Consider the following 25,128-nt stretch of genomic DNA (forward strand, 5'->3'; position numbering starts at 1 on the left):
AGGAGCCCCCAATGCCTCTACTCCTGACTGAGGAGCCCCCAATGTCTCTACACCTATCTGAGGAGCCCCCAATGTCTCTACTCCTATCTGAGGAGCCCCCAATGCCTCTACTCCTATCTGAGGAGCCCCCAATGCCTCTACTCCTATCTGAGGAGCCCCCAATGCCTCTACTCCTATCTGAGGAGCCCCCAATGCCTCTACTCCTGACTGAGGAGCCCCCAATGTCTCTACTCCTATCTGAGGAGACCCCAATGTCTCTACTCCTATCTGAGGAGCCCCCAATGCCTCTACTCCTGACTGAGGAGCCCCCAATTCCTCTACTCCTATCTGAGGAGCCCCCAATGCCTCTACTCCTATCTGAGGAGCCCCCAATGCCTCTACTCCTATCTGAGGAGCCCCCAATGCCTCTACTCCTATCTGAGGAGCACCCAATGCCTCTACTCCTGACTGAGGAGCCCCCAATGCCTCTACTCCTATCTGAGGAGCCCCCAATGCCTCTACTCCTATCTGAGGAGCCCCCAATGCCTCTACTCCTGACTGAGGAGCCCCCAATGCCTCTACTCCTATCTGAGGAGCCCCCAATGCCTCTACTCCTGACTGAGGAGCCCCCAATGCCTCTACTCCTGACTGAGGAGCCCCCAATGCCTCTACTCCTATCTGAGGAGCCCCCAATGCCTCTACTCCTGACAGAGGAGCCCCCAATGCCTCTACTCCTGACTGAGGAGCCCCCAATGCCTCTACTCCTGACTGAGGAGCCCCCAATGTCTCTACTCCTGACTGAGGAGCCCCCAATGCCTCTACTCCTGACTGAGGAGCCCCCAATGCCTCTACTCCTATCTGAGGAGCCCCCAATGCCTCTACTCCTGACAGAGGAGCCCCCAATGCCTCTACTCCTGACTGAGGAGCCCCCAATGCCTCTACTCCTATCTGAGGAGCCCCCAATGCCTCTACTCCTGACAGAGGAGCCCCCAATGCCTCTACTCCTGACTGAGGAGCCCCCAATGCCTCTACTCCTATCTGAGGAGCCCCCAATGCCTCTACTCCTGACTGAGGAGCCCCCAATGCCTCTACTCCTGACTGAGGAGCCCCCAATGCCTCTACTCCTGACAGAGGAGCCCCCAATGTCTCTACTCCTATCTGAGGAGCCCCCAATGTCTCTACTCCTATCTGAGGAGCCCCCAATGCCTCTACTCCTGACTGAGGAGCCCCCAATGTCTCTACACCTATCTGAGGAGCCCCCAATGTCTCTACTCCTATCTGAGGAGCCCTTAATGCCTCTACTCCTATCTGAGGAGCCCCCAATGCCTCTACTCCTAACTGAGGAGCCCCCAATGTCTCTACTCCTATCTGAGGAGCCCCCAATGCCTCTACTCCTATCTGAGGAGCCCCCAATGCCTCTACTCCTATCTGAGGAGCCCCCAATGCTTCTACTCCTATCTGAGGAGCCCCCAATGCCTCTACTCCTATCTGAGGAGCCCCCAATGCCTCTACTCCTGACTGAGGAGCCCCCAATGCCTCTACTCCTATCTGAGGAGCCCCCAATGCCTCTACTCCTATCTGAGGAGCCCCCAATGCCTCTACTCCTGACTGAGGAGCCCCCAATGCCTCTACTCCTATCTGAGTAGCCCCCAATGTCTCTACTCCTATCTGAGGAGCCCCCAATGCCTCTACTCCTGACAGAGGAGCCCCCAATTCCTCTACTCCTATCTGAGGAGCCCCCAATGCCTCTACTCCTATCTGAGGAGCCCCCAATGCCTCTACTCCTATCTGAGGAGCCCCCAATGCCTCTACTCCTATCTGAGGAGCCCCCAATGCCTCTACTTCTGACTGAGGAGCCCCAATGCTTCTACTCCTATCTGAGAAGCCCCCAATGCCTCTACTCCCATCTGAGGAGCCCCCAATGCCTCTACTCCTATCTGAGGAACCCCCAATGCCTCTACTCCTGACTGAGGAGCCCCCAATTCCTCTACTCCTATCTGAGGAGCCCCCAATGCCTCTACTCCTATCTGAGGAGCCCCCAATGCCTCTACTCCTATCTGAGGAGCCCCCAATGCCTCTACTCCTATCTGAGGAGCCCCCAATGCCTCTACTCCTGACTGAGGAGCCCCCAATGCCTCTACTCCTATCTGAGGAGCCCCCAATGCCTCTACTCCTATCTGAGGAGCCCCCAATGCCTCTACTCCTGACTGAGGAGCCCCCAATGCCTCTACTCCTATCTGAGGAGCCCCCAATGCCTCTACTCCTGACTGAGGAGCCCCCAATTCCTCTACTCCTATCTGAGGAGCCCCCAATGCCTCTACTCCTATCTGAGGAGCCCCCAATGCCTCTACTCCTATCTGAGGAGCCCCCAATGCCTCTACTCCTGACTGAGGAGCCCCCAATGCCTCTACTCCTATCTGAGGAGACCCCAATGCCTCTACTCCTATCTGAGGAGCCCCCAATGCCTCTACTCCTATCTGAGGAGCCCCCAATGCCTCTACTCCTGACTGAGGAGCCCCCAATGCCTCTACTCCTATCTGAGGAGCCCCCAATGCCTCTACTCCTATCTGAGGAGCCCCCAATGCCTCTACTCCTGACTGAGGAGCCCCCAATGCCTCTACTCCTATCTGAGGAGCCCCCAATGCCTCTACTCCTGACTGAGGAGCCCCCAATTCCTCTACTCCTATCTGAGGAGCCCCCAATGCCTCTACTCCTATTTGAGGAGCCCCCAATGCCTCTACTCCTATCTGAGGAGCCCCCAATGCCTCTATTCCTGACTGAGGAGCCCCCAATGCCTCTACTCCTATCTGAGGAGCCCCCAATGCCTCTACTCCTATCTGAGGAGCCCCCAATGCCTCTACTCCTATCTGAGGAGCCCCCAATGCCTCTACTCCTGACTGAGGAGCCCCCAATGCCTCTACTCCTATCTGAGGAGCCCCCAATGCCTCTACTCCTATCTGAGGAGCCCCCAATGCCTCTACTCCTGACTGAGGAGCCCCCAATGCCTCTACTCCTATCTGAGGAGCCCCCAATGCCTCTACTCCTGACTGAGGATCCCCCAATGCCTCTACTCCTGACTGAGGAGCCCCCAATGTCTCTACTCCTGACTGAGGAGCCCCCAATGCCTCTACTCCTGACTGAGGAGCCCCCAATGCCTCTACTCCTATCTGAGGAGCCCCCAATGCCTCTACTCCTGACAGAGGAGCCCCCAATGCCTCTACTCCTGACTGAGGAGCCCCCAATGCCTCTACTCCTATCTGAGGAGCCCCCAATGCCTCTACTCCTGACTGAGGAGCCCCCAATGCCTCTACTCCTGACTGAGGAGCCCCCAATGCCTCTACTCCTGACAGAGGAGCCCCCAATGTCTCTACTCCTATCTGAGGAGCCCCCAATGTCTCTACTCCTATCTGAGGAGTCCCCAATGCCTCTACTCCTGACTGAGGAGCCCCCAATGTCTCTACACCTATCTGAGGAGCCCCCAATGTCTCTACTCCTATCTGAGGAGCCCCCAATGCCTCTACTCCTATCTGAGGAGCCCACAATGCCTCTACTCCTATCTGAGGAGCCCCCAATGTCTCTACTCCTATCTGAGGAGCCCCCAATGCCTCTACTCCTATCTGAGGAGCCCCCAATGCCTCTACTCCTGACAGAGGAGCCCCCAATGCCTCTACTCCTGACTGAGGAGCCCCCAATGCCTCTACTCCTATCTGAGGAGCCCCCAATGCCTCTACTCCTGACTGAGGAGCCCCCAATGCCTCTACTCCTGACTGAGGAGCCCCCAATGCCTCTACTCCTGACAGAGGAGCCCCCAATGTCTCTACTCCTATCTGAGGAGCCCCCAATGTCTCTACTCCTATCTGAGGAGCCCCCAATGCCTCTACTCCTGACTCAGGAGCCCCCAATGTCTCTACACCTATCTGAGGAGCCCCCAATGTCTCTACTCCTATCTGAGGAGCCCCCAATGCCTCTACTCCTATCTGAGGAGCCCCAAATGCCTCTACTCTTATCTGAGGAGCCCCCAATGTCTCTACTCCTATCTGAGGAGCCCCCAATGCCTCTACTCCTATCTGAGGAGCCCCCAATGCCTCTACTCCTATCTGAGGAGCCCCCAATGCCTCTACTCCTGACTGAGGAGCCCCCAATGTCTCTACTCCTATCTGAGTATCCCCCAATGTCTCTACTCCTATCTGAGGAGCCCCCAATGCCTCTACTCCTGACTGAGGAGCCCCCAATTCCTCTACTCCTATCTGAGGAGCCCCCAATGCCTCTACTCCTATCTGAGGAGCCCCCAATGCCTCTACTCCTATCTGAGGAGCCCCCAATGCCTCTACTCCTATCTGAGGAGCCCCCAATGCCTCTACTCCTGACTGAGGAGCCCCCAATGCCTCTACTCCTATCTGAGGAGCCCCCAATGCCTCTACTCCTATCTGAGGAGCCCCCAATGCCTCTACTCCTGACTGAGGAGCCCCCAATGCCTCTACTCCTATCTGAGGAGCCCCCAATGCCTCTACTCCTGACTGAGGAGCCCCCAATGCCTCTACTCCTGACTGAGGAGCCCCCAATGCCTCTACTCCTATCTGAGGAGCCCCCAATGCCTCTACTCCTGACAGAGGAGCCCCCAATGCCTCTACTCCTGACTGAGGAGCCCCCAATGCCTCTACTCCTGACTGAGGAGCCCCCAATGTCTCTACTCCTGACTGAGGAGCCCCCAATGCCTCTACTCCTGACTGAGGAGCCCCCAATGCCTCTACTCCTGACTGAGGAGCCCCCATTGTCTCTACTCCTATCCGAGGAGCCCCCAATGCCTCTACTCCTGACTGAGGAGCCCCCAATGCCTCTACTCCTGACTGAGGAGCCCCCAATGCCTCTACTCCTGACCGAGGAGCCCCCAATGCCTCTACTCCTGACTGAGAAGCCCCCAATGCCTCTACTCCTGACTGAGGAACTCCCAATGTCCCTACTCCTGACTGATGAGTTCCCAAAGTCTCTACTCCTGACTGAGGAACTCCCAATGTCCCTACTTCTGATTGAGGAACCCCAAATGTCTCTACTCCTGACTAATGAGATATCAATATCTCTAATTCTGACTGAGGAGTCCCCAAAGACTCTACTGCTGACTGAGGAACACCCAATGTCCCTACTGCTGACTGAGAAACATCCAAAGTCCCTACTGCTGACTGAGGAACACCCAATGTCCCTACTGCTGACTGATGAGTCCCCAAAGTCTCTACTCCTGACTGAGGAGCCCCCAATGTCTCTACTCCTGACTGAGGAGCCCCCAATGCCTCTACTCCTGACTGAGGAGCCCCCAATGCCTCTACGCCTGACTGAGGAACTCCCAATGTCCCTACTCCTGACTGATGAGTCCCCAAAGTCTCTACTCCTGACTGAGGAGCCCCTAATGTCTCTACTCCTGACTGATGAGTCCCCAAAGTCTCTACTCCTGACTGAGGAACTCCCAATGTCCCTACTTCTGATTGAGGAACCCCCAATGTCTCTACTCCTGACTAATGAGATATCAATATCTCTAATTCTGACTGAGGAGTCCCCAAAGACTCTACTGCTGACTGAGGAACACCCAATGTCTCTACTGCTGACTGAGAAACATCCAAAGTCCCTACTGCTGACTGAGGAACACCCAATGTCCCTACTGCTGACTGAGGTGCCCCCAATGTCTCTACTCCTGAATGAGGAACCCCCAATGTTTCTACTCCAGCATGAGGGGCCCCCAATGTCTCTACTCCTGAATAGGGATGAGCCGAACACCCCACGGTTCGGTTCGTACCAGAACTTTCGAACGGACCCCACGTTCGTTACGAACGTTAGAACCCCATTGAAGTCTATGGGAATCGAACGTTCGAAATGGAAAGTGCTAATTTTAATGGCTAATATGCAAGATACTGTCCTAAAAAGGGTTTGGGGACCTGCCTCCTGCCCCAGGGGACATGGGTCAATGCCTAAAATGTTTTTAAAAATGGCCGTTTTGGCGGGAGCACTGATTTTACTGACAATGAAAATGAAAAAAAAAGTGAAATATTCCTTTAAATATGGTGCCTGGGGGGTGCCTATAGTATGCCTGTGAAGTGCCACGTGTTTCCCGTAATTAGAACAGTCCCTGCACAAAATGACATTAAACGGAAATAACACCATTTAAAACTGCTTGCGGTTTTAATGTTATATCTGGTTCCTGCAATATGGTTGAAAATCATTGAGAAAAATGGCATGGGTAGCCCTCCCTGCCCATTATCAGCCTATTTGGGTCTTGTACGCATATTAAGGGGAACCCCGTACCCATATTAAAAAAAGGAAATGCGTGTGGCCCCCAGGCCCTATATACTCAGAACAGCAGTATACAGGCGGTGCAAACAAGACAGGGACTGTGTAGGTTTGTAATTTTCAACTGGTACATTTTTAAAGTGTAGCTCCAGTCAAAAAAACTATTTTTAAGCTTTTTGGAAAACATAGGGAAGGGTTATCACCCCTGTATAATTTGTTTTGTCGTCCATCTTTTTTCATCTCACTTGCTGTTGTCTCCTTGCGTTTGCAAGTAGGAGATGTTTGTAAGTTGGATGTTTGAAAGTAGGGGCCTGCCCTATATGCTCTGCAGAAATGGCGGAACAAGGTGTTGGTTTTGCCACAACATTGTAAGCCCTCAAAGTGACTCTTGGTGGGCGCTGGAGCGCCCTGCTGTGAACGATTATATCAAGAATTGTAATTACATGCCATTGTTGAACAGTGGTAGAAAAATTGACCTTTGGTGGTTGTGGTGCTGGTGCCACAACACTATAAGTCCTCACAGTTACTCTGGGTGGGCACAGGAAGGGGCCCTCCTGTGAACTATTATATCAAGAATTGTAATTACATGTCCCTGTTAAACAGGGGCAGAAAAATTTGGCCTTAGGCACTGGTGCTGGTGCCACCACACTGCAACCTCTCCCATGTACTCTAGTTTTATTGCAGGAATTAGCCCTGCTGCAAAGCATTGCATCAAAAATTGTACTTAAACGCCCCCGTTAAACAGGGGCAGAAAAATTGGGCCTTAGGCTGAGGTGAATATCATGGTGTATACTGCGGTCGGGGCACGCAGACAATAACCAGAAAACAGCAGAGATAAAGGGGTATATACAGATGTATACTGTGCTGTGCTGGAAGCACACACAACTTCCAATAACTCCTGCAGATGATATACAGCTATGTAGGTGGATTATAGCGGTATGTACTGGGTACAGAGCACGCAGACAGCACGCACTATCTCCTAACACTACTGACTGCAAGCTCTATTATTAAAGATAGATCACTAGCTATATAGGTGAGGTGAATATAGTGGTGTATACTGCGGTCAGGGCACAGACAGTAACCACTACACAAGAGCAAGATAGGAAATCAGCCAAAAACGATCGGTGTGTAACTGTGTTGAAGGTACACAGAACACCCACTGCTTCAGATGCCAACACACTACACGAGGCCGCCTCAATGGCGGCTTTATATAGTGTGGGGCGTGCACTACACAGCCTGAGCTATGATTGGCCACAGGCATCCTGCCTGTGGCCAATCATGGCTCTCCTCGCTGCTGGCGCTGCGATTGGCCAAGCATGCGGGTTCACAGTGCATGCTTGGCCAATCATGAGCCAGCAATGCACTGCGCCATCGCAGTGCATTGTGGGCCGTGCGCGCCACACGAATTTTGACGCGAACGGACCAAGAGTTCGGAGCCAACAGCCAATGTTCGACTCGAACACGAAGCTCATCCCTACTCCTGACTGAGAAGCCCCAATTACTGTACTATTGACCAATGTGTTCCAATGACTCTACTGCTTACCAAGGAACCCAGTATCTGTATCCCTGACTGAGCAGCACTCAATGTGTCCCGGGTCAGCAGTACATTGGAAGTCAATCTTTATGCAGTAAAGACCTCAGGGGTGGATTATATAAGATATATAGAGGTCCAGGTATATGACGTATATAGGGTTTAATGAGCATACAGATTATAACGGAGGGTGTGTAGATTATACAGTATATAGGGAGTGCATGTACTGTGTATATAGTGGGGGTGTATAGACATTATATAATAGCAGGGGTGTATACACCGAGCAGACTCCGATTCCTGACCCTTGACAGGTTAAGTGAAGAACATTGATTATCCCATTACAATGGCATGTATATATATATATATATATGGGGGTGGTTGTATATACTGTATACAGTGGGGGATATATGTACATAGCGGGGAGTTATGTATACAGTAAATGTAATGAGAATATACAATAGATACTCGTATATACAGTATATAGTGGGGTGATGATGAGTATATAGTGGGGGATCTATCTATAGAGATAGTATATAGCTATGTATAGGGTAGAGATGGGGTATACAGCATATAATGTGTTGGGGTTTGTACAGTATATAGTGGGATGATAAGTATACAGTGGAGGAGGGGTCTGTTTAAATAGTATATAGTACACTATATATATAGCAGGGAGTTCCGTATATAAGGTACAGTATATACAGAGGGTATACAGTATACTATATAGTGTGGTGGTGTTTGTACAGTATATAGACAGGGATGAGTATACAGTGAAGGTGGTATATAGTAGGAAGTTCTGTATACAGTGTATATAGTAGGTATGGTATATACATTATATATAGGGGTGGGGAGTTCTCTAGTGAGGGAAGGAAGGGAAGGGTTAATCTTACTGGTATTCTGACCATTCCATTCCAGTGATAAGAGCCCCCCATCCCCCCTCCTCCCCACAGACCCTCCAGCTGCTGCTTCTCATATAACAGCCTCTTCCAGGGACAGCACACCCTGCCACCCCGGGGCCCTCCGCCACTTCCACTGCTGGGGGCCCCAATGTGTGCTGCCAGACCTCACAGGGGCCCCCACCCCACCCCCCGCATGGATCTACCCTGTGACACAATCATCATTCTATATCAGAACCGAGGAGCTTACACTCTAATGTCCCCTCCCCCACAGTCACACACACTATTATACATTTCTATGGCTCTGACATATAGCGCAGCGCTGTACAGAGAACACTGTCAGTTGGTGTCAGCCCTCCAGGTAGACTCACCACCTCGTCACCATTTATAATCAAACACATGTGAATTACTGGGGTTCTGAGGGTAATGAATACAGATAAGGCCCCGGGTGATTGTAATGACCACCTTGATCAGCCCCAGAAGCTGTGTAATTCATATGAGGTCGGGGGGGGGGGGGACCCTCCAGTCTGAGCGCCGTTCATTCACCACCTTGTCTCTGTCTTCTCACAGATCGTTGGTCATTATGATGGGATAACAAAGCAGATAAACTGGACCGGGACCCCCATCCTGTGGCTGAAGGGGGCCCCCCCATTGGACAACCCGCCGTGTGTATTTGACACAGATGACCCGAGCTGTGTGAAGAGTAAGTGACATCCCCCGCTCTGCGCTCTCTGCACTCTCCGCGCTCTCCGCGCCCTCCGCGCCCTCCGCGCTCTCCGCGCTCTCTGCGCTCTCCGCACTCTCTGCGCTCTCCGCACTCTCCCCACTCTCCACGCTCTCTGCACTCTCCGCACTCTCTGCGCTCTCCACACTCTCCACACTCTCCACGCTCTCTGCACTCTCCGCACTCTCTGCGCTCTCCACACTCTCCACACTCTCCACGCTCTCTGCACTCTCCGCACTCTCCGCGCTCTCCGCGCTCTCCGCACTTTCCGCGCTCTCCGCACTTTCCGCGCTCTCCGCACTCTCTGCGCTCTCTGCACTCTCTGCGCTCTCCGCACTTTCCGCGCTCTCCGCACTCTCCGCGTTCTCCGCACTTTCCGCGCTCTCCGCACTCTCTGCGCTCTCTGCACTCTCCGCACTCTCTGCACTCTCCGCGCTCTCCGCGCTCTCCGCGCTCTCCGCACTCTCCGCGCTCTCCGCGCTCTCCGCACTCTCTGCACTCACCGAGCTCTCCGCGCTCTCCGCACTCTCTGCACTCACCGAGCTCTCCGCACTCACCGAGCTCTCCGCACTCTCTGCACTCTCCGCACTCTCCGCGCTCTCCGCACTCTCCGCACTCTCTGCACTCACCGAGCTCTCCGCACTCTCTGCACTCTCCGCACTCTCCGCGCTCTCCGCACTCTCCGCACTCTCTGCACTCACCGAGCTCTCCGCACTCTCTGCACTCTCCGCACTCTCCGCGCTCTCCGCACTCTCTGCACTCACCGAGCTCTCCGCACTCTCCGCACTCACCGAGCTCTCCGTGCTCTCCGCGCTCTCCGCACTCTCTGCGCTCTCCGCGCTCTCCGAACTCTCCGCACTCTCTGCACTCACCGAGCTCTCTGCACTCTCCGCACTTTCCGTGCTCTCTGCACTCTCCGCACTCTCCGCGCTCTCCGCGCTCTCCGCGCTCTCCGCACTCTCTGCACTCTCTGCACTCTCTGCACTCTCTGCACTCTCCGCACTCTCCGCGCTCTCTGCACTCTCCGCGCTCTCTGCACTCTCTGCACTCTCTGCGCTCTCCTCCATTCTCACCAATGTCTCTTCTGTCTGTTCCAGCTCCACTCTCCACCCTGGCCATGGTGGCACTGGGCGCCGGCCTCACCCTCATCATCTTTGGGATGGCCAGTATAATCATAATGAGGTCAGTGTGTGGACCCCACTACTACCCCGTGTGTGCCAGCCCCATATACCCCACAGACCGATCGCCCCCCACCCAGCATACCACCCCACCCCCCCACCCCACTGTACCCCCCATACACCCAACACAGATTGATCCCACCTCCCCCAGTGTATGGACCCCACTACTACCCCGTGTGTGCCAACCCCATATACCCCACACACCGATCGCCCCCCACCCAGCATACCACCCCACCCCCCACTATACCCCCCATACACCCAACACACATTGATCCCACCCCCCCCAGTGTATGGACCCCACTACTACCCCGTGTGTGCCAGCCCCATATACCCCACAGACCGATCGCCCCCCAGTGTACCCCCATGTACCCAACACACATTGATTGCCCCCCTGCCCCCCACTGTACCCCCCATATACCCAACACACATTGATCGCACCCTGTCCCCCAGTGTATGGACCCCACTACTACCCCGTGTGTGCCAACCCCATATACCCAACACACATTCAACCCCCTCACCACTATACCCCCCCACTGTACCCCCCATACACCCAACACACATTCATCCCACCCCGCCCCCACTATACCCCCATACACCCCCTCACTGTACCCCCATACACCCAACACACATTGAACCCACCCCCCCACTGTACCCCCACATAGCCAACACACATTCATCCCACCTCACCCCCCCACTGTACCCCCCATACACTCAACACACATTGATCCCACCCCTCCCCACTGTACCCCCCACATACCCAACACACATTCATCCCATCTCACCCCCCCACTGTACCCCCCATACACCCAACACACATTGATCCCACCCCGCTCCCCCACTATACCCCCCATACACCCAACACACATTCATCCCACCCCGCCCCCCCACTGTACCCCCCATACACCCAACACACATTCATCCCACCCCGCCCCCCCACTGCACCCCCATACACCCCCCACTGTACCCCCCATGCACCCAACACACATTGATCCCACCCCGCCCCCACTGTATCCCCACATACCCAACACATATTGATCCCACCCCCACACTGTACCCCCACATACCAAACACACATTCATCCCACCCCCCCCACTGGACACCCCATACACCCCCCCACTGTGCCCCATACACCCAACACACATTCATCCCACCCAGCCCCCCCACTATACCACCCATACACCCAACATACATTGATCCTACCCAGCCCCCCCCGCTATACCACCCATACACCCAACATACATTGATCCCGTCCCCCCACTGTACCCCCCATACACCCCCCACTGTACCCCCATACACCCAACACACATTCATCCCACCCCACCCCCCCACTATACCCCCCATACACCCAGCACACATTCATCCTACCCCACCCCCCCACTATACCCCCCATACACCCCCCCACTATACCCCCATACACCCAACACACATTCATCCCACCCCGCTCCCCCACTATACCTCCCATACACCCAACACACATTCATCCCGTCCCCCACTGTACCCCCCATACACCCAACACACATTCATCCCACCCCACCTCCTACTATACACCCATACACCCCCCACTGTACCCCCCATACACCCAACACACATTCATCCCACCCCACCTCCTACTATACACCCATACACCCCCCACTGTACCCCCCATACACCCAACACACATTCATCCCACCCCATCCCCCCCACTATACCCCCCATACACCCAGCACACATTCATCCTACCCCACCCCCCCACTATACCCCCCATACACCCAGCTCACATTCATCCTACCCCACCCCCCCACTATACCCCCCCATACACCCCCCCACTATACCCCCATACACCCAACACACATTCATCCCACCCCGCTCCCCCACTATACCTCCCATACACCCAACACACATTCATCCCGCCCCCCACTGTACCCCCCATACACCCAACACACATTCATCCCACCCCGCCCCCTACTATACACCCATACACCCCCCACTGTACCCCCCATACACCCAACAAACATTCATCCCACCCCGCCCCCCACTGTACCCCTTATACTCCCAAAATACATTGATCCCACACCCCCCCCCCCCCACTGTACCCCCCCATACACCTAACACACATTGATCCCACCCTGTTCCCCACTGTACCCCCCCATACACTCAATATACATCCATCACACCCCACTGTAGCCCCCCATACACCCAAGACACATCCATCCCACCCCACTGTACCCCACAACCACCCAATACACATCCATTCCACCCTCCATGTCAATGTACCCCCATGTACATCCACCCAAAACACATCCAGCCCACCCCCTCCCCCCACTGTACCCCCCCTATACACACACACATCCATCCTGCCCCCCCCCCCCATACACCCAGTACAAGGAAATGTATTGGTTTTTGAAAGGTTTACACTGGGGATGGACTGTACTGGGAGGTGAAGGGACTGTACTGGGTGGTGGAGGGACTGTACTGGGAGGTGGAGGGACTATACTGGGAGGTGAAGGGACTGTACTGGGCGGTGGAGGGACTGTACTGGGAGGTGAAGGGACTGTACTGGGTGGTGGAGGGACTGTACTGGGAGGTGAAGGGACTGTACTGGGAGGTGAAGGGACTATACTGGGTGGTGGAGGGATTGTACTGGGCAGGGGCAGGTTTTAGTCTCTTGGTAATGTAGAGTTTGGTGTTCTGTCTGTCAACAGGAAGCTGATGTTGGAGAAGGAACTGGCCAGCATGCTGTGGAGGATCAGATGGGAGGAGCTTCAGTTTGGAAATTCTGATCGATACCACAAATATGCTGGGAGCCGCCTGACTCTATCATTAGTGAGAGACCTTATATCATACCTTCTTATGTTCTCCATGTACTGTCTTCTTCCATCATACCTTCTCTATGGTCTCCATGTACTGTCCTCTTCCATCATACCTCCTCTATGGTGTCCATGTACTGTCCTCTTCCATCATACCTTCTCTATGGTCTCCATGTACTGTCCTCTTCCATCATACCTCCTCTATGGTGTCCATGTACTGTCCTCTTCCGTCATACCTTCTCTATGGTGTCCATGTACTGTCCTCTTCCATCATACCTTCTCTATGGTGTCCATGTACTGTCCTCTTCCATCATACCTCCTCTATGGTCTCCATGTACTGTCCTCTTCCATCATACCTTCTCTATGGTCTCCATGTACTGTCCTCTTCCATCATACCTCCTCTATGGTGTCCATGTACTGTCCTCTTCCATCATACCTTCTCTATGGTGTCCATGTACTGTCCTCTTCCATCATACCTTCTCTATGGTGTCCATGTACTGTCCTCTTCCATCATACCTCCTCTATGGTCTCCATGTACTGTCCTCTTCCATCATACCTCATCTATGGTCTCCATGTACTGTCCTCTTCCATCATACCTTCTCTATGGTCTCCATGTACTGTCCTCTTCCATCATACCTTCTCTATGGTCTCCATGTACTGTCCTCTTCCATCATACCTCCTCTATGGTGTCCATGTACTGTCCTCTTCCATCATACCTCCTCTATGGTGTCCATGTACTGTCCTCTTCCATCATACCTCCTCTATGGTGTCCATGTACTGTCCTCTTCTATCATACCTTCTCTATGGTCTCCATGTACTGTCCTCTTCCATCATACCTCCTCTATGGTGTCCATGTACTGTCCTCTTCCATCATACCTCCTCTATGGTGTCCATGTACTGTCCTCTTCCATCATACCTCCTCTATGGTGTCCATGTACTGTCCTCTTCCATCATACCTCCTCTATGGTGTCCATGTACTGTCTTCTTCCATCATACCTCCTCTATGGTGTCCATGTACTGTCCTCTTCCATCATACCTCCTCTATGGTGTCCATGTACTGTCCTCTTCCATCATACCTCCTCTATGGTCTCCATGTATTGTCCTCTTCCATCATACCTCATCTATGGTCTCCATGTACTGTCCTCTTCCATCATACCTCCTCTATGGTGTCCATGTACTGTCCTCTTCCATCATACCTCATCTATGGTCTCCATGTACTGTCCTCTTCCATCATACCTCATCTATGATCTCCATGTATTGTCCTCTTCCATCATACCTTCTCTATGGTGTCCATGTACTGTCCTCTTCCATCATACCTCCTCTATGGTGTCCATGTACTGTCCTCTTCCATCATACCTCCTCTATGGTGTCCATGTACTGTCTTCTTCCATCATACCTCCTCTATGGTGTCCATGTACTGTCCTCTTCCATCATACCTCCTCTATGGTGTCCATGTACTGTCCTCTTCCATCATACCTCCTCTATGGTCTCCATGTATTGTCCTCTTCCATCATACCTCATCTATGGTCTCCATGTACTGTCCTCTTCCATCATACCTCCTCTATGGTGTCCATGTACTGTCCTCTTCCATCATACCTCCTCTATGGTGTCCATGTACTGTCCTCTTCCATCATACCTCATCTATGATCTCCATGTATTGTCCTCTTCCATCATACCTTCTCTATGGTCTCCATGTACTGTCCTCTTCCATCATACCTCCTCTATGGTGTCCATGTACTGTCCTCTTCCATCATACCTCATCTATGGTCTCCATGTACTGTCCTCTTCCATCATACCTTCTCTATGGTGTCCATGTACTGTCCTCTTCCATCATACCTCCTCTATGGTCTCCATGTATTGTCCTCTTCCATCATACCTTCTCTATGGTGTCCATGTACTGTCCTCTTCCATCATACCTTCTCTATGGTCTCCATGTACTGTCCTCTTCCATCATACCTCCTCTATGGTGTCCATGTACTGTCCTCTTCCATCATACCTCCTCTATGGTCTCCATGTACTGTCCTCTTCCATCATACCTCCTCTATGATCTCCATGTATTGTCCTCTTCCATCATACCTTCTCTATGGTCTCCATGTACTGTCCTCTTCCATCATACCTCCTCTATGGTGTCCATGTACTGTCCTCTTCCATCATACCTCCTCTATGGTGTCCATGTACTGTCCTCTTCCATCATACCTTCTCTATGGTCTCCATGTACTGTCCTCTTCCATCATACCTCATCTATGATCCCTATGTGCTGTCCTCTTCCATCATACCTCCTCTATGGTGTCCATGTACTGTCTTCTTCCATCATACCTCCTCTATGGTGTCCATGTACTGTCCTCTTCCATCATACCTCCTCTATGATCTCCATGTATTGTCCTCTTCCATCATACCTCCTCTATGGTCTCCATGTACTGTCCTCTTCCATCATACCTCCTCTATGGTCTCCATGTACTGTCCTCTTCCATCATACCTCATCTATGGTCTCCATGTACTGTCCTCTTCCATCATACCTCCTCTATGGTGTCCATGTACTCTCCTCTTCCATCATACCTCCTCTATGATCTCCATGTACTGTCCTCTTCCATCATACCTGCTCTATAATCTCTGTGTACTGTCCTCTTCCATCATACCTTCACTATGGTGTCCATGTACTGTCCTCTTCCATCATACCTCCTCTATGGTGTCCATGTACTGTCCTCCTCCATCATACCTTCTCTATGATCTCCATGTACTGTCCTCTTCCATCATACCTCATCTATGATCTCCATGTACTGTCCTCTTCCATCATACCTTCTCTATGGTCTCCATGTACTGTCCTCTTCCATCATACCTCCTCTATGATCTCCATGTACTGTCCTCTTCCATCATACCTCCTCTATGGTGTCCATGTACTGTCTTCTTCCATCATACCTTCTCTATGGTCTCCATGTACTGTCCTCTTCCATCATACCTCATCTATGATCTCCATGTACTGTCCTCTTCCATCATACCTCATCTATGATCCCTATGTGCTGTCCTCTTGCACCATACCTCCTCTATGATCTACATGTACTGTCCTCTCACTACATTCCTTCTCTATTACCTCTAGGTACTATCATCTTCCATCATACCTGATCTATGATTTCCATGTACTCTCATTTAACTGCTTTCCTCATCTCCTCTGCCTGCATTCCATTCTATTCTTCTTTTCTCTCATCATTGGTCCTCCCATTCCTCAGTATACTTTCCCTATCAGTCCCCAATAGGCCTTACCCTTCCTCTCTATCCATATCTCTCCATTGGACATTCCTCTCCTCTCCATAGCTCCTCCCACCTCTCATCATAGGTGGTCCCTTTCAACTACATAAATCCTGATAACTCATCCTGTAGGTGTTCCACTCATTCTCTTTAGCTCCCACAACCTCTCGCCATAGGTCTTCTTATTAATCTCTAAATCTTTTCCCATCTTTCCCATTGGTCTCTCATTTCCTCTCATTTTTTAAAAGATCTTCCTATTCCGCACTATAGCTCCTCCATCTTCCTCTTTGGCTTTCCCGTTCCTTTCTATAGCCCTTCTTATTTCCACTGTTGATTTTCCTATACTTGTCTATAGCTTCTCCCATCTTCCTCATTGGTCTTCAAATTCATTTCTATGGCTCTGGCCATCTTCCCATACATATCTATAGCTCCTCCTATTTACCTCATATGCCTTCCTATTCTGCTCTACAACTCCTCCCATCTCGCTATTTGTTCTTCCCATTCCTCTCTATAGCTTCTCTCATCTCACTCGTTAGTCTTCTTATTCCTCTCTATAAGTCTACCCCTCTTCCTCATTAGTCTTCTTATTACTCTGTATAATTCCTCTCATTTCTCTCATTGGTCTTCTTATTCCTCAATATAACTCTGCCCCCTTCCTCATTGGTCTTCTTATTCCTCAATATAACTCTGCCCCTTTCCTCATTGGTCTTCTTATTGCTCTGTATAGCTACTCTCATCTCCCTCATTGGTCTTCTTATTCCTCTCTATAGCTCCTCCCATCCCGCTCATTGATCGTTTGATTCCTCTCTATAGTTCCTCCCATCTTCCTCGTTGGTTTTCCTATTCTGCACTATATCTGCACCCATCTACCATTTTGGTCTTCATATTCCTTTCCATAACCCCTCCAATTTCCCTTATTGGTCTTTCTGTTTCTCACTATAACTGTGCCCATCTTTCCTGTTGGTCTTCTTATTCCTCTGCATAGCTCCTCCCATTCTTCCTGTTGGTCTTCTTATTCCTCTGCATAGCTCCTCCCATTTTCCATGTTGGTCTTCTTATTCCTCTGCATAGCTCCTCCCATTTTCCATGTTGGTGATCTTATTTTTCCATAGCTCTTCCCATCTCCCTCGTTGGTCTTCTTATTCCTATGCATAGCTCCTCCCATTTCTCTTGCTTGTCTTTCTATTCCTCCCTTTATCTTCTCCCATCTCCTTCATTGGTCTTCCCATTCATCATTCTAGCTTGCACAACTTGTGTTGTCAGCCCTTCCACTTTATCTGTGATGCTCACCTGAGGTACTTTCAGTCCTTCACATTAGTCCTCCACTTAAGTGCTCTTTAGCCTCTTTCTAGACTTGCCCTTTCTTCTCCCATTCCTCCATGAGTCTTTCATTCATAATGTCCATTACTCCTCATGTCTTCTCCCAATACATGATGCTTCTCTGGTCACCATGGTGGGTACAGGAATTAAATGTTTACACTTTTCATATACACATAATGTGATATACCAAGACTTGAAGGATTCCTCCACCTCCACATGGCATTTATTGGCTGCGGTGTCCTCCATCCTCCACCTCCACATAACATTTATTGGCTGCAGTGTCCTCCATCCTCCACATAACATTTATTGGCTGCGGAATGCTCCATCCTCCACATCCACATGGCATTTATTGGCTGCGGTGTTCTCCATCCTCCACCTCCACATAACATTTATTGGCTGCGGAATGCTCCATCCTCCACATCCACATGGCATTTATTGGCTGCGGTGTTCTCCATCCTCCATCCTCCACATAACATTTATTGGCTGCGGAATGCTCCATCCTCCACATCCACATGGCATTTATTGGCTGCGGTGTTCTCCATCCTCCACCTCTACATGACATTTATTGGCTGCGGAATGCTCTGTCCTCCACATCCACATGATATTTATTGGCTGCAGTCCCCTCCATCCTCTACCTCCACGTGGCATTTATTGGCTTCGGTGTCCTCCATCCTCCACCTCTACATGACATTTATTGGCTGCGGTCCCCTCTGTCCCCCCACTCCACATGACATTTATTGCCTATGTTGGTCCTCTATCCTCCACATGACTATTATTAGGCGAGACGTTCTTGATCCTCCATATGACATTTGTTGTCCTCCATCCTCCAGCTACACATGACTTTTATTAAGTGCAGTGTTCTCAGTCCCCCATCTCCACATGATATTTGTTGGCTATGGTGCCCTCCATCTTCCACCTTTACATGACATTTGTTGGCTATGGTGTCCTCCATATTTCACCTCTACGTGACATTTATTGACTGCAGTGTTCTTCATCCTCCACCTCCACGTGTTATGACCCTGTCCATGATTCTCCCAGCTCCTGTTCTGTATATCACCGAGTTAAATTGTAGATTGATTTATAGGGGTGTGCTATATGTCATCAAGTAATGGGCAAAGTGAACATTTTGTCTACCATCTGAGGATTAAGGGGAATTCCGCATGACCAATGCCCTCTGTTATTAGCACATCTGTACCCTGCCGGCGTAAACAAGCTAATTAGGTTCCTTAGTGGAAGTTTCTTGACCTTCCTTCTCATCCAACCACCTCCTTCTCTAATGTTGTCCCCGTATGTATACCGTCAGCTGGAGGTGGAAGAGATCCTTCCATGTCTGTTTGCTCTGTAATAGCTCATAGTTCTGTGTGTGTGACGGTCTCGCTCTGTGTGTGTGACAGTCTCGCTCTGTCCTAGAGAGGCTCCAGTTATGGTTCTCTGATGACCGCTCATGGGAAATATCAAATCTTCGCCAACACCGGACACTTCAAGGTGGAGTATTAAGACTTTCAAGCACCTTTTTTTTTTTTACCTTCTATACCCCATCTCATCAGCACCCTCTTACCAGCCTTTTTCATCTTTGCAGGGAAATGTGGTGGCCATTAAACACGTCAATAAGAAACGCATTGAGCTGACCAGACAAGTTCTGTTTGAGCTTAAACATGTAAGTATGATGTCACACTCTAATGTCCTGCAGCATATTTAGAAGGATTGGGCCTTGTGATGATGGCGGTCTACCCCCCCCCCGATGTAGCCTCTGATCACATTCCCTGCTTCACCACGAGATCACCAGGCCTTCTTTTATGGTTGGAAGTCTTCCAGCTGCCATCTTCTGGTGCTGATTGTAGTCTAGCACATGTGTTCTTCTGTTAATAGCAGGCATGGTTCCAATATTACTGTATATATTTCCCGTAGAGAGGATGGTTTATTAATGTTGGCTGTGATTTTTCCTGTACAAATAACCTGTCAGGTTTGGAATGTTGGTGTAGATAAGGACTTTCGGAGAATATTGCACAGTTTTAAAGTGGAAATGATAGTTTTCCAGATTGCGTTCTATGAGGTAAGGTCTTCTGAAACAGATTCCTAGAAGCAGTAGATGCAGTAGATGGAGGTGGACAAAAAGCAAACCTGGTTTCTTTTATTGATGGCGATCTACCAGCTGAAGGTGTAATATTCCATATCTGATAGAAGTCAATCATTTTCATGGTGTTCCTCAGACATTCTTATAGAATTGTTTGGTCTTCATGTTACCTGGTAGAACTAGATTTAGTAGCATGTGTGGTCTTCTTGTAGAGTCGGTGGTTTTCCAATAACAGATGAGGTCGTATTATGGAAGATGGACATTTTCCTATACCAGGTGTGCCCTGCTATTAGACATGGTGGTTTGTAAACCTTGTCATTTCTACCAAGAGGGGGGCCGGTCTTTCTATAGAAATAATATTAGTATTTCTATAGCACTTTTCTCCCTGGGGTCCTCAGTAGGTTTGGGTCCTAGGTCATAGATATTCGAAAGAGATCAGCAAGGTCTTCTAGTATTGTTGGAAATATTACAGTCATTTCTAAGGTCTAAGTATAGGTAAAGGTAGCAGATGACGTCATCTTATATAGATACAAGTCTACTAAAAGCAGGTGTGGAAACTCTACAGAGATACAAGTCTAACAGAGGTTAGTGGGGGTCACCCTATAGAAATAGAGGCCTACCATAGGTGGGGGTGGTCTTCCTATAGAAATAGAGGCTTACCAGAAGTAGGTGTGGTTACCTTATAGACATACAGGTTTACAAGAAGTGGGTGTCGAAAACGCTACAGAGATACAAGTCGACCAGAAGCCAGTGTGGTCACCCTATAGAAATACAGCCCTACCGTAGGTGGGGATGGTAACCCTATAGAAATACAGCTCTGCTAAAAGTGTCTGTTAACACCCTATAGAAATACAGGCCTAACATAGCTGGGGGTGGCCACCTTATAGAAATACAGGTTTACAAGAAGTGGGTGTGGTCACCTGACAGTAATACAAGTCTACTAGAAGTGGGTGTGGTCACCCTATAGAAATAAAGGTCTACCAGAAGTGGGTGTGGTCACCCTATAGAAATAAAGGTCTACCAGAAGTGGGCGTGGTCACCCTATAGAAATAAAGGTCTACCAGAAGTGGGCGTGGTCACCCTATAGAAATAAAGGTCTACCAGAAGTGGGTGTGGTCACCCGTTAGAAACACAGATCTAGCAGAAGTAGATGTGGTCACCTTATGGAAATACAGGTCAGGTACCTGTTTGTCTTTTTAAACTCGTAACTTCAGATTCTAAATTGAGACTGTGACCATCTAATCTTCTCCTTGTTCTTCTTCCTCAGATGAGGGACGTTCAGTTCAATCACTTGACCCGATTCCTGGGGGCTTGTATAGACGCTCCGAACATTTGTATTGTCACAGAGTATTGCCCCAGGGGAAGCCTACAGGTAAAATCTTGCTGCTTATTTATATAGTACTACATATGGGAGCTGCAATATGTCACCTCAGTCTCTGTACCAGAGGAGCTGACACTTTACTGTATTGTTCCCCTCAGTTATATTGTGTGAATGAAGGGAATTTGGAGATGTAATCTCTGTCTCTTTTGTAGGACATATTGGAGAATGACAGCATCAACCTCGACTGGATGTTCCGGAATTCACTGATTAATGACATTGTAAAGGTGAGTAGAGACCTCTCACAATGTAAATGTACTGCCCCCCCTCCCCCCCTACACTCGACAAGAGCCTAATGCCGCGTACACACGAGCGGATTGTATGGCGTACTTAGTCCGTCATACAATCCGACGGACAGTCCGTCATACTTTCGAATGAACGGACTTGACCACACACGAATACCCAAACAGTCCGTCGAAAGCTTGCGCGATGACGTGTACAGCACGTACGACGGGACTAGAAATAGGAAGTCCAAGACACAGCAAAGCATCCCTTCCGCCGTGTAAATCCTTTCTGGGCATGCGCCATTCTTAGTCCGTGGAACTAGCCTACTGACGACCGTACTGTCCGCTGAAACCAAAGTACGACGGACAGATTTTTGGAAAATCCAAAATTCTTAGTACTCCGGACTGCACGCTGAAAAAGTCAGCTGAAGCCCACACACGAGCGGATTGTCCGCTGAAATGTGTTTCAACGGACTAAGTACGTCAAACAATCCGCTCGTGTGTACGCGGCATTACTCAACCAGGGTTTTGTGGAATCCTAGGGTTCCTTTAGAGGTTGTTAGGGGTTTCTTGAGCAATGAGCAACTTCTGCCTCTCAAATAAGTTCCCACTGACACCATTGATCTTTGTAGCTAGGGATTCTTCCTTCTGACCCTCACGGTAAGGAGCGTTCTTCCTTCTGACCCTCACTGTAAGGACCATTCTTCCTTCTGACCCTCACTGTAAGGACCATTCTTCCTTCTGACCCTCACTGTAAGGACCATTCTTCCTTCTGACCCTCACTGTAAGGACCGTTCTTCCTTCTGACCCTCACTGTAAGGACCATTCTTCCTTCTGACCCTCACTGTAAGGACCATTCTTCCTTCTGACCCTCACTGTAAGGACCATTCTTCCTTCTGGCCCTCACTGTACTGGAGAGGCGGGGAAGCTATAATCTTGGGATTTTTAAAAAAAAAACACAGATTTTTACATACTGTCCCTGGTTTTATTGAGGCTGGCAACCCTGATGGGGCCCCTGAGTGGCATGGGGCCCTCGGGCAGTGCCCGAGGGCCCCAATGGTCAGTCCGCCCCTGCTTGCTACTATAAACCTTGGGTTTATGTGCTTTGGTCAGCTTACCACTAATGCCTCCAATACTACCCTCTGGAATATGTTCTGCACTGACTATCTCTACCTCTGGACCCCCCCCCCCCCCCCCCCCATCGCCAAGTTTAAAAACCCCTCTAACTTTTTGGACATCTTTACTCCCAGCTGATCTGCCCCCTCCTCATTTAGGTGCAGTCTGTCTCCTCTATAGTACCGGTTATCGACTGAGAAGTTGGCCCAGTCCTTCAGGAACCCAAACCCCTCCTTACTATACCAGCTCTTCAGCCAATTGTTTACTTTCCTAATCTCCCTCTGCCTTTCTGGTGTGGCTCCTTGTACCGGCACTATTCCTGAGAATATTCCTGAGAATACCACCTTGGAGGTCCTTTTCCTCAATTTAGCTCTCAAGTCCATAAAATCGTTCTTTAGGACACTCCATCTGCCTCTGACTTTGTCATTGGTGCCAACCCCAGCCCCTCCCAGTAATCTGTCCACCAGATCCGTGATGTGCCGAATGGACTGCACCCAGTGTGATGTCTGTACCCCCAGTGTTCCCAGGGTCTCCCGGTGTGATATCTGTACCCCCAGTGTTCCCAGTGTGATCTCTGTACCCTCAGTGTCTCCCAGTGTGATCTCTAAACCCCCAGTTTCCCCAGTGTGATCTCTGTACCCTCAGTGTTCCCAGTGTGATCTCTGTACACTCAGTGTGATCTTTCTACTCCCAGTATTCTCAATGCCTCCCAGTGTTATCTATGTACCTCCAGTGTTCCCAGTGCCTCCCGGTGTTATTTCTATACCCCCAGTGCCTCCCAGTGTTGTCTCTGTACCCCCAGTGTTCCCAGTGCCTCCCAGTGTGATCTCTGTACCTCCAGTGTTCCCAGTGCCTCTTACGCCGTGTACACACGATCAGACTATCCGCCGTACTTTTCAAATGAACGGACTTGCCCCCAAACACGGAGGAAAGTACGTTAATTTTGAGCGCAGCTCCAGGTAACCAGGACTAGCGAAGGAGGCGTTGATAGCCCCGTCACCTGGTATGGAGTTAAAGGGGAAGCCCTACGCCAAAAAAAAAGACGTGTTGATCCCCCCTAGGTCCATATCAGACCTTTATCCGAGCACGCCAACCGGCCAGTCAGGAAAGGTGGTGGGGACGAGCGAGTGCCCCCCTCCTGAGCCGTACCAGGCCGCGTGCCCTCAACATGGGGAGGCACTTTGGGGAAGGGGGCCGCGTGGCCCCCTCACCCCAAAGCACCTTGTCCCCATGTTCATGAGGACAAGGGCCTCTTCCCGACAACCCTGGCCGTTGGTTGTTGGGGTCTGCGGGTGGGGGGCTTATCGGAATCCGGGAGCCCCCTTTAATAAGGGGGCCCCCAGATCATGGCCCCCCACCCTATGTGAATGAGTATGGTGTACAATTTTTTTAAAAAATAAAAAAAAAAAACACCACACACAAGGGTTAAAAATAAGGATGCTGGGACTGTGACATCATGATGGGCGGGGACATCACCCAGCGATGTCCCTATATAAGTCGCCACATGCCGCATCCCTGTCATTGTGGCCAGAGACAGCGACGAGTCAACAGCTCAAGAAGAGAAGAAGAGAAGAACAGAAGGCGGCGTCGAAGACAGCGGCGATAGAAGACCGGGCCACCGCTTGTAAAAGAGCTAGAAGAAGGCGCGGAGGCCTGGCAAGAAGAACCGAAGAGGAGGACAAGACCCCCGAAGAGTGGGACAAGACCCCTGAAGTCGGAAGAAGACACCTGGGCGGCGATGAAGAAGAAAGCCGGGCTCCTCGGCTAGTAAAGGAGCTAGCAGAAGATAGCAAAGGAGTCCGGCGAAAAGACCCCCCAAGACGGAAGAAGACCCCCGGAGCTGTGCAATAAATTATTTTTAACCCTTGTGTGTTGTGTTTTTTTTTTTTTTTTTTTTCACAGGTGAATGGGTAGGGGTACATTGTACCCCATACTCATTCACATAGGGTGGGGGGCCGGGATCCGGGGGCCCCCTTATTAAAGGGGGCTCCTGGATTCCGATAAGCCCCCCACCCGCAACCAATGGCCAGGGTTGTCGGGAAGAGGCTCTTGTCCTCATCAACATGGGGACAAGGTGCTTTGGGGTGGGGGGGCCGCGTGGCCCCCCTTCCCCAAAGCACCCCCCCCCATGTTGAGGGCACGTGGCCTGGTACAGCACAGGGGGGGGCCCTCGCTTGTCCCCACCCCCTCTCCTGACCTCCTGACCGGCCGGGTAGCGTGCGTAGGGTTTCCCCTTTAACTCCATACCAGGTGACGGGGCCAGCGACCCTTCCTTCGCTAGTCCCAGCTACCTGGAGACGTGCTCAAAATGAACGGACTTTTCTCCGTGTGGGAAAAGTCCATTCACTTGCACACGCACGGCCTCCGGCGGACATATTTTGGTGCAAAACTACTTTCTTAGTCCAC

General features: G+C 50.9%; 1 protein-coding gene across 2 annotated transcripts in view; it reads left to right on the plus strand.

Annotated features, from left to right (window-relative positions):
* NPR2 (natriuretic peptide receptor 2) overlaps window positions 1-25,128 on the plus strand; it is a 160,029-nt gene that overhangs the window by 82,522 nt on the left and 52,379 nt on the right. For both annotated transcript variants that reach the window (XR_013272410.1, XM_077478216.1), the window contains exons 6-12: window positions 9,250-9,382; window positions 10,501-10,585; window positions 13,263-13,383; window positions 19,341-19,415; window positions 19,510-19,587; window positions 21,272-21,376; window positions 21,538-21,609. Coding sequence is in view for 1 of the 2 variants with exons in the window: in XM_077478216.1 (XP_077334342.1) it covers window positions 9,250-9,382; window positions 10,501-10,585; window positions 13,263-13,383; window positions 19,341-19,415; window positions 19,510-19,587; window positions 21,272-21,376; window positions 21,538-21,609 (669 nt within the window). In the remaining variant the exon portion in view is untranslated. The remainder of the gene's footprint in view (window positions 1-9,249; window positions 9,383-10,500; window positions 10,586-13,262; window positions 13,384-19,340; window positions 19,416-19,509; window positions 19,588-21,271; window positions 21,377-21,537; window positions 21,610-25,128) is intronic.

Source organism: Lithobates pipiens, unplaced genomic scaffold (genome assembly GCF_037356315.1).
Source record: "Lithobates pipiens isolate NorthernLeopardFrog02 unplaced genomic scaffold, aLitPip1_a1.2 Scaffold_13, whole genome shotgun sequence".
In the NCBI taxonomy this organism is placed as follows: domain Eukaryota; kingdom Metazoa; phylum Chordata; class Amphibia; order Anura; family Ranidae; genus Lithobates; species Lithobates pipiens.